Raw genomic sequence first — 10,776 nt, forward strand, 5'->3', positions numbered from 1 at the left:
ACAAACTTTTTACTGGTTCACAACAAATTTCTATTACTTTTACCTATATTCACCTATATGTCTATACTAGGCAAGGTCAAAAACACAATGAATGCTGCTGCTAAGTGTCACTCAAGATGTCTGTGAAGTTAAATGTCTTGGATTGATGCAGGACAGAGGCAGGCATGACAGCAGAACTGGAAACATTCCTAAAGACTTTCTAAACTGCTTCAGGAAGTAGATAGTATGATGAGCAAGCATGCTGCAAACAAGAGGGGGAGTGTTTTGAGGAAAGTCAATGAGAACATATCCTGTACTGCAATGAATTTTTAAAAATTTAATTGTTCACTATCTCAATTACAGCTCATATATTATAAAAATCAGGGTCTGACAACTGTTTTTAGAAAGTTCTGGGAAATAAATATATAGGAACTTGGGAAAAATGCTTTGCAAGCCATGTAGTCTCTCTTCTAACTAATTAACTTTGGTTTCTTGGCATGAAACTGTTGCAGTCTACCCTCAAAGAAAGGTCATGGCTATATCCCAATACAATTTCATTTACAAAAGTAGGAGGTAGGTTTAGCCCAAATGTCTTAGTTTTCTGACCCTTGATTTGAAGGATTTATTGTATTTACTCTTTAGGGCTGAAAAGTCACAACCGAAATTTTACTGACCAGCAGTTTGTTTGCTTGCTTGCTTTTTGTTTTAAAACAAACTACCAACTGAAAAACATTGTTTGGTGACCTTTATGGAAGACATGGTGAATGTACAGCAGCACATGCAAAGTGGGGTGTGCGGGTATATGAACATGCCAGTACATGTAGTAAGAATTATAAAGATGATACAATCTCTATTCCTATAAACCTACTATATATAATAGAAAAAGGTCCTTGATCAAGATAAAAATGTCTCAGATGAAATCATTATCCAATATAGGATAATCTTACCCAAAAAAATTACAGCTAGGATAAGGGTAAAATTTTCTGAACCACAGTAATACTGATCCCATGTTATAGAGAGATAAATAATTTTTACTTTATGACTATAGTATTATGCTGAATTATGTATCTATTTGAGAGCTTTTTATTGAAATATCACACTTTCCTGAAATAACATCATCTATTCACACTGTCAAGTACTCAATTTAAAAGGATGACAATAATTACCTGGTTAAGAACATATAATAATATCTCAGTTTATGAAGGTTTCTGTTCATGAACAATTTGGTTCAAAAACAGATGCACTGGGAAAATTTTTGCTTTGTTGGCAAACTCCACATTAGGAGACAAACACAACCACAGCCATCTTCCCCAGAATCAGGGAACAATTAAGTTCATGAACTGAACTACCACCATCCTTCAACTTTTTTTTCTTTTAATGTATTTAGTACAGGGTCTACCAGGTCTACAGGGTCTCACTACGTAGATCAGACTCAGTGATTCTCCTGTTTTCAGCCTCTCAAAGCACTGGAATTACAGGTGCATGCCACCACACCCAGTCTTAATCGCTGTCTCAGCATGCCCAGTGGCAGGGCTGGCACGGCACACTGGGGATCGAACCCCAGTCGCTGTGCTCTGCCTAAGCGGGCACTTTAGTCCAATGAGCCATCAGCAGGCCCTAAAATTTTGAAATTTAAAAAAAAATCTCCATCCAAGTAAAGTGGAGCTCCATACAACTCTCCAGCTCCATCTTTAAAAAATCATTTCCTACTTTAGACTGACCTAAATGCACAGAATAATGCCCTAACACAATTCTTAGAAGACAAAAAGGTAATTAAATCATATTCATCTTTTATTTCATTAATAATGTGCAAATTAATGAGTTGCCTATTTTCATAAAAATTTACTTTCTAATACTTTTATAATTTTCTGGGGACTATTTATAAAAAAACATTTTAATTTACTTACACATTACCCATATTTAAAAGATACAATATCGTTTTTCTACCACCAAATTTATATGTTCTTAGACTGAGTTTACAACTGGCTTTTGTGACACTTGATCTTTTTTTCCTTTTTTTTTCCCCTGTGATCAGCTCAGCCCATGGTGGGGGCGGGGCTGGCATGGAATGTGTTGCCAGGGATGGAACCGTGGTCCCTTGACTTGCCTAAGCTTACCTAAGCAGGAGCTTTAGGCAGCTGAGCTATCTTGCAGGCCCCGACAGTTGATCTTAATAGTAAAAACCTGATTGGTTTAAGAAACAAGGGCCAGTCAAATAGCTCAGCGGATTAAAGTGCCTGATCAGGTAGAGCGCAGCGGCCTGGGTTTTATGCTCTGCCTGCCGTGCCGGCCCCACCCCTGGGGTACGGAAGGAGGTGATTGAGACTGGGTACAGTAGGGCGCGCCTATAATTCCAGCTCTTGGGAGGCTGAAAACAGGAGGATCACTATGAGTCTGATCTGTGCAGTGAGACCCTATAGACTCTGCATGCCTCATACTAAATACATAAATTTAAAAAAAAAGAAACTGCCCAGAGTCTGGTGGAGCATAATTCTGGGAGGGAGTGTTTCTGAATGACTCATAGAGACATGACTTTGGACCCTGACTCCTTCCTCTCTGGCATTCGTCCTTACAGTGCTTCCTGGCTGCCATGAACTATGCATCTTTGCTCCACCATACCCTTCCACCATGATGTTTCAGCTTTTGAGCTACCTATCATGGGACTCAGTCCCCTAAAACCACATGCTAAATTAAATTTCTCCACCTGTAAATTAAAGGTATTTGGTACTGTGTCTACATAACAGGAAAACTGACTATACAGTTAGCATTTTTTTTCTTTTGCATTTTTATTTTTATTCTTATGATGCAGGTTCTAACATGCAGCTCAGACTCATAGTGAGCCTCCTGTCTCAGCCTCCCCAGTTCTGGGATTATAGGTGTGTACCACCAGGCCTGGTTTCAGGGCTGACATGACACGCCCAGAGACCCAGACCCAGCACAGCATGTTGTATCAGGGACACAGCTTGGGATCCTGTACTTGCCAGGCAGGCACTTAGACTGGTTCCCAGCACCCAACATTAAATTTATTAACTTTAGATATGCAATTAAAAAATGAAATTGGTAATTCCTATCTTCATGTTCTTAGTAAATAAGAACCGAAAAAAGCAAACTATAAAAATTACATCACATCTGGATTACAGAACATTCACAAATTACCCCATATTCAAATTTAGGATTTAATACAAAATCCTTCAAGAACATCTCTATGTATCCCAGTGATTTAATGGAATTTTTTAAAGTAATGTTAGGAATCCAAAAACATGGCCTTTTATGATGAAAAAGTAATAAAGACAGCTTTCTATTGTGTTTCATAATCAATAAGTTATTAAAATATTGAATTATAACAATAAAATTGTGGTTATATATATTTGAAAATACTATTTTACTTCCAGACAAACAATATTACAGAAAGTAAACCCATCATTTGTATAAGTAGGAAAGGCAAGCATTTTCACTATAAATAATGTAGACAAAGTAATACTATTAGTAAAATGTCCAATTACAGGAAATTATGTTAATAATTATGTAAAAATATGCAAAAACAATTTATAAAAGTTTTTAACTATTGTATAACTCCAGGATTTTTTTTCTTTTTAAAAATCTTTTGTTTATTTATTTGGTACAGGGTCTTATTATACAGCTTGACTCATAGTGATCCTCCTGCCTCAGCCTCCCCAGCACTGAAATTATTGGCCCACACCACCACTCCGGGTCTCGGTGGCCTGCAAAGCATGTGGTACCAGGGATCAGCCGGGGTGCTTGTACCCATAGGGCAGGAGCTTAGACCACTGAGCTACCTCCCCAGCCCTATTTCTTTTTCCTAACTTTGTGAAAGTCTGTGAAACTGCAGTATTTGGGAAAGATATCACCTAAAATGTCTTCCTAAGTAATATTCTGGCTGTGTGTGAATGCCTCCATGTGCCTCTGCTGCAGGATCCGAGGCACAGATGGAAGTGGTTTCTATCTATCTGTGCAAGCTGTGTCATTTAAAAGTCTTTTTCTAAGCCTTTCAAATTTTAATGAAGTATAATTTACATACAGTAATTTGTACAAGTCTTAAATGTGGAGTTTGTTGGGTTTTTACATATGAATATACGGTATATATTACCAAAATTATCAAGTAGAACATTTTATCAGTCAAAAAGGTGTATATCTTCTGCTCCACGTCATTCAGTACACAACCTCATCAGGGGTTTCCACTGTTCAGCTATGATATAAATTAATTTACCTTCTTTGAGCCACTTGCAATCACAGAACTTGTACTTTCTGTGTTTATGCTTTCTGCTCAGGATATTTATAAGATTCATTAATATTATCAACTTTACCAATAGTTTTCCTCTGTTTATTACTGCTTAATATTGTATGACTAGATCATAAGTTATTGTCTTACATTTTCTTCTAGAATCTTTTGAAATGGATGATTTATATTTAAATTTTTATCCTTGATTTACCTAAAATTAATTTTTACATATGGCATAAAGTTAGGCTTGAAGGTTTGTTTTTCTTATGTATCCCCAATCTCCAGCACCACTGATTATGAAGTATTATGTATGCATCATTAATTGTCTTTCAAATGTTTAAATGTTGCCTGGTTTTCTCTTATATGAGGGGAAGATAAAGTACAAAGAATTAAGATGTGTTATGTACCCATGCCAACTCCTTATGGTAAATGTAATCTTTATGTATAAGAAACATGTACTAATTTTTTCTTAAAAAGTAAAGAATCATTATAACTGTAGAACGGCAACCTAGATAATTCAGGGTGATCTTTCTATCTCAAGAGAAGATCTCACTTAATCACATCTAACAAGGATATTTACACAGATAAAATGGCATGTAAGTAACAGTAGGTTCCAGGGATTAGGACATACACATATTTGGCAGTGAGAGATGGGGCATTATCCAACATACCACACCACTGAAAACTCATGAAAAGATCCCACAAGTGAAGAATCTTAGTTTGTGGATTACAAAAAGATATTTCACTGACCAATTAATATTAGTAAAGCAAATCCAACAGCATATTAATAGGGTCGGACAACACCACTAAAGGGATTATTTTCCCCCAGAATTCAGTCTTCAAGGTAGTTAAAAGTGTGAATACTATTAGTACTGCTAAAGAACATTTATCCATGTAACTGTTTACCATTCAGACTGAAAGCACCCAAACGTCCTGGTCATCCCCATTTTGATCAGGAAATTGCACAGAAAGTCTTCTATTACTTCAGGAGCTGCATGCCTTGAAGGAAGAACTGTTTCCTGTTCCTGAAATTAAGTATAAATGTCAGGACTTCACGAATGGTACAGATAGATATTTTCATTATTTTTTAACAATTTATCTCAACTGTTAGGTGCAAAAATGATTTTTGTCACTAGGTATAAAGGATCTATCAAAACAAAAATGTCTCTGCCCTCCTATGCAATAGCCAAGTAGAAGGGAACAGAATACATATAACCGAAGGAAAAAAAATACATAAAATGGCAGATAATGCTACCAAATTCTCATGGGGGGAGGGGATAAATGCTTGCAGAGAGGGAGAGCCAGGCCTAGAGCCTTATGTGTAGAGAGCTGAGTTTCATATGTACAGCGCTAAAGGAAGATTTCATTGATGAAGTGAGTTTGGGGCCATAATCCTGAAGACACAATCCCAAATGTTAGTATCTTGAAATATCAAAATTCCTAATTTAATATCCCAAAGAATCAAAATCCCAGAAATAAATTCTAAAAATATAATTTTAAAAATTCTTTAAAAGGACATTTATTGACAGTTTTACAAAGAAGATTTGAGAAAGACAGAAATCTTGACAATACATTTCATAGCCCAGTATAAATAAAATAGGCAATAATCATATACATATTTTCATAAGTATAAATATTTGTGATATGCTAAGAGCATTCACACAGTTAAAATGGCAGACAGATACTATTCATGAAGCAATAGGTCAAAAGCATACAGTATGAACACATCACTATGATTGGTCATTATGTACAACCAGCTCTTTAATAAGTCATCTGAAATTCCATGACAGAAAATCTGAATCTTTTATTGATATTAATCAAATGCTAGGTAGGTTACTACCACATGTAAAGTCAACCAAAGAGTTGAGCTCTCAAGAAATTTTATCTTCCACAAATACAGATACACTAGAAGGATATATCTTAATTTACTGAGGATGTTTCAAAAATATTTATGAACATAAACAAAATTTACAAAGTCAACAATGGTACAAGGTACCTTTGTGGGATGAACTTGAAAAAACAGCATAAAAATCCATGAAATTCTTTGTACAATGTGTTTGGAAATGATGTGAAAAGGACACATATAGATTAACAAGTTATAAAAATAATATGAACAATTTAAAATTGTAGAATTACAAAACTACCAAGGAAATTCAACATACTAAAGTCTATTACAATGCATTACTATGGGAAATTGGAAAATGTGCTCTACACAAGCTGGCCAAACCGCATGATCACTAACTGCCTTTTGAAATCTTGCATCATGATAAGTCATGGATCTACTTCTTTCAGAGCATGGCTCTCCTCGAGAATACACTCCCATTCATTTTTCAGGTGGCACTGTTTTTTGTTCATATTTTCATGATCTGCTACACACTGAGATCAGCATTCTGTTTCCTCATATTCTGTGCTGTGCTCCTACATTGTGGACTGTATTAGGCTTGATTATGCCACCTTCATTGGCTAAAAAGCTGCCGAGGGACTCACACATTTCTGCACAGGTCTGAGTGGTCACAGAGGTCTGACCACGGCCAGCACATCTCGTTCCTGGCTCCATCTCCTCAGACACTGCTCCCTGCTCATTGCGCCAGCAGTCAAGAAGCACCTGTGCTCCAGGCAGGCCCTTCAACCATGACGCTTCTGTCATGGAGCCTGCCAGGCACAGACTCAACCCCCTAAAACTGTGAGCCAAGCTAAGCCTGCGCTCCTCTAAGCTGTGGGTGTCAGGTGTTGTGTCCCACCAATGGGAAGGCTGAGTAACGCAAAGATGTTCGGGAATCCTTCGGTATACATTTGTATACAGATGTGTATCTCATGATGGGACAGCAGCAGGTTGCATCTGCTTATCCAGCATGCACAGAATTATTTTCAAGCCAGTCAGTAACTTCACCAACTTCTCCAGGTGTTTGTGACTTTAGTCATTGAAAGTTCTTGGAAATTCACTGGATGGAAGGATTGTCGATGCATTTTTAAACTGAAGTTTTCCATATAGTGCAGTGAATCCACCCATTTGAATTTTCCACCACAGGCATTGGGCTGAATGGAAAAACAAGTTTTACTTACATAATATTAAAACATATTTTTAGAAACTTTGATTTTTACAGAATCAGTCATTTAAGTCAGCCATTAGGGTTTTGTGATTCAACTGAAATCTATTTTTTTACAAAAAGTTTACAAATGCACACATAAACATTTATATAGTACTTCACTTTATCCAAGCATTAATATATAAACAAACAGGTTTTTAAATTTTAGAATCTAGAGGGACATAAATTATATATACTCAAACACATGCACACAAATGCAAACACAGATACACACACACACACACACACACACACACACACACAAACATACACAGATGGGCATGATAGTGCACATCAGTAATCCTAGAACTCTGGAAAGCAGAAGCAGGAGAAACGAAGTTCAGATTCAGCCTCAGAATTCCAGTGACTAAGAAGACCCTGTCTCAAAATTTAGATAAGTAATAAAACAAAAAATAGACCTGGGGATGTAGCTTTGTATAAAGCCTTCTGTAATCAATGTTCCATATCACAACAAAAAAGAAATACAGGCAAACAAAAAAATACTGGGGACCACTTTGAAAGTGGTATGCATTAGCCAAAGTGAAGGATGCACTAGTTTTCCATGTAGTATGCCTATTTGTTGATAGCCAACATTTGTAATTTTGGTGTTTTTTTTTGGGGGGGGGGACCAAGGATTGAACTCAGGTCCTTGTGCTTGCCAGGCAAGTGCTTATTCTACTGAGCTATTTCCCCAGCCCGATAGTCAATATTTCTAAACAGGGACAGTTCACCATTTAATGTGCTTTGTAACAATGGAAGAACTTCAACACGAGTGAGTCTTTGACTCTAAATGTTGCTGAGCCTGTCAAATTCTTTCCATTCTCTAAAAATGGGAATTGTTTTCTTGAGGACAGAAAGTACTACTTGTAACAGGGTGTGGGGTGTTACACATTTGAATAATTTGGCAACTATCTGTATATAAACCAAAACACACTAATTCCATCTTCAGAATTCAGTTTTCTATAAATATCATAAGAGTCCTTTCTTTACAAGTAGAATTGTGGATTGGAAGTTTTCAACATTCAAACTATAAATCTTTCAACAATGCATCATTTATAATCATTATCAACACTGGATAAAGTATTGAAAATAAATTAAGAGGAAGATGAAAAAGAAGAGAAAAAGAGGAAGAAGGGAAGAGGAAAAAGAAAAAGGAGGAGGAGGAGGAGAAGGAAAAGGTGGACAAGGAGAGAGGAAGAGGAGTGCTTCAGGTTACAAATACCTGATATAACAGTGTTACTAGATATTCTGAAGTCCATTAGGGAGATTAGTGTTACCTTTATACAGCACATATAGCACTAAAAAGGACTTGTACAGATGATTCAGTTGTGTTTATTATTATTTTAAAGAATACAATAATGGACCACAGGCATGGACAGTTCCATTTTATGCTAAGGTGTCTGATATTCTAATACATAGCAATATTAAGCTTACCACCTGCATTATAGGGTAATGTCATTAAGCTTCTCTTCTAGATGTTTAACAACTGAAGTTTGGATGTGAATAATTACAGACATATAGTAGGCTAAGAGGATAGCAAATAGTTTGGCTCTAGCCCTCTGAGGTCAATAAAGACTCACTCAGGACATAAAGAACCTCTGATGTGACATCCTATAATTCAGTTGAGTCCCTGATTTTTGATCAAAGAGATTATGGGACCCCCAGAGGAGTTATTCAATGATATATAAGGTGCCTCAGGAGAGCGATATGGAGAGAAAATATCTCTCAAGTTTTCACAGAAAGCAACTGGATGAAGTAATAGCCATGACTCAGCCAGATGGACGACACTGACAGAAAAACCTAAGAGTGCTGTACATGGTTCCAGAGTAAGTCCTGAGTAGATTTAACTGACTTGCTAGATAACAAAAAGTTATTTTTTATTTATATACTATCATTTTAACTTTGTCCTAACCATCCAGCAAAAAAGCACAACCACAAGATGTGCAAAGTAATGCCATAATAATATGCTAGCTATAAAAGATTCAAATTACTGAGAACTCCCAACAATTGCCAGTTGCACTGGTAACTCACTACTGCTATGGGCTATTGGACTTTACAAGGTTAAATTGCAGTATACAGGTACCAAAATCCTTGGCCTGACATAAAGAATGAAAAAGTCTTCAAAGAATTCTCCAAACACAGCTTCTCCAACTGCAACAAAATACCCATCATTCACACAGCAAAACAAAAAGGAGAGGTATGTTGAGAACCACAGAAGCTGGAAAATGGTCAAATGTGCAAGAGCAGAAGGAGGCCTGCATGCCTGAAGCAGTTGAGCTGCCTCAGTCCTGAGTTAATATCAGCCATTACTCACTAGACAACCTTGTGTCATGGAATACTAACTTTGCAAAGGTATAAATAAATGTCCCTACCAATCCTTGGGAAGAGGGGCAGTTGTCAATCAGGCATGGCCCCAGCTCTTATCTCCTTGTCTACCTTTTTCTCATTCCTGCTCCCATTTCTCCCTGGGGTACTGGAGCAATCAAAAGATCCCATCAAGACACCATCAGAGTCCTACAATATGAGGAAAGATTTCAAGATACAAGTAAGTGAGACTTACAGAACATCAACTATGATGAAAAAAAAGTCTATCCATCTTAGGCCAAGGATGCATCTTAGTCAAAATTTTAGGTATCCAATAAAAGTCAGAATTTTAAAAGCTGTCAAAGCAAAGCAAAATATCACATGTAACAGTAAACACATTAGGATTACAGTTGACTTTTTTAAATGTATTTAGTACAGGGTCTATAGAGTCTCACTACACAGATCGAATTGTAGTGATTCTCCTGTTTTCAGCCTCCCAAGTGTCGGGATTACAGGCACATGCCACCATGCCCAGTTTCATTCCCTGCCTCAGTGTGTCCCAGGGGCAAGGCCAGCATGGCACACTGAGGATCAAACCCCAGTCCCTGGGCCTGCCTAAGCAGGCACTGCAGTCCTCTAAGCTATCTGGCTAGCCCTTACAGTTGACTTTTTAACACAAAAATTTTAAGGCAGAAGAGCCTAGAGTATATTATTTTAAGCTGTGAACACAAACCACTTCCAACCCAGATTAACATACACAGCAAATCTTTATTTCAAAACAGACAGAGAAATGAACACATTCTATGAGAAAGAAAAACTTTAGAGATTCATGAACACCAAACCAGCACTCCAGAAAATATTCAAGATATTCTAGACCAGTGATAGCAAATCTTTTGGAGCTTTCACTGATATCAACAGCCAGGTGTAGCATGTGTGCCATAGGTTTGCCAACACTATCCTACAAAGAGACTATTAAACCTGCAAAGCTAAAAATTCACATGGAATGAATATATCAAGAAAGGCAGAGATAAACACCAAAAGAAAAATAATGGGGTCATCAACAGAAAAAGGAAGAAATATTAGATATAAATTACTTTATTAATAATAACTCTCAATGTTAATGTGCCCAACTACCCAGTGAAAACCTATGGCTATATAGATAAAGGT

At 36.9% G+C, this 10,776-nt stretch overlaps 1 protein-coding gene across 1 annotated transcript in view; it reads right to left on the reverse strand.

Moving 5' to 3' along the window:
• Window positions 1–10,776, reverse strand: part of Spag16 (sperm associated antigen 16) — a 1,217,230-nt gene that overhangs the window by 1,167,679 nt on the left and 38,775 nt on the right. Inside the window, exon 4 of the mRNA XM_004626710.2 lies at window positions 5,126–5,244. Coding sequence (XP_004626767.1) covers window positions 5,126–5,244 — 119 coding nt within the window. The remainder of the gene's footprint in view (window positions 1–5,125; window positions 5,245–10,776) is intronic.

This window comes from Octodon degus, unplaced genomic scaffold (assembly GCF_000260255.1).
Source record: "Octodon degus isolate 3935 unplaced genomic scaffold, OctDeg1.0 scaffold00016, whole genome shotgun sequence".
Lineage (NCBI taxonomy): Eukaryota > Metazoa > Chordata > Mammalia > Rodentia > Octodontidae > Octodon > Octodon degus.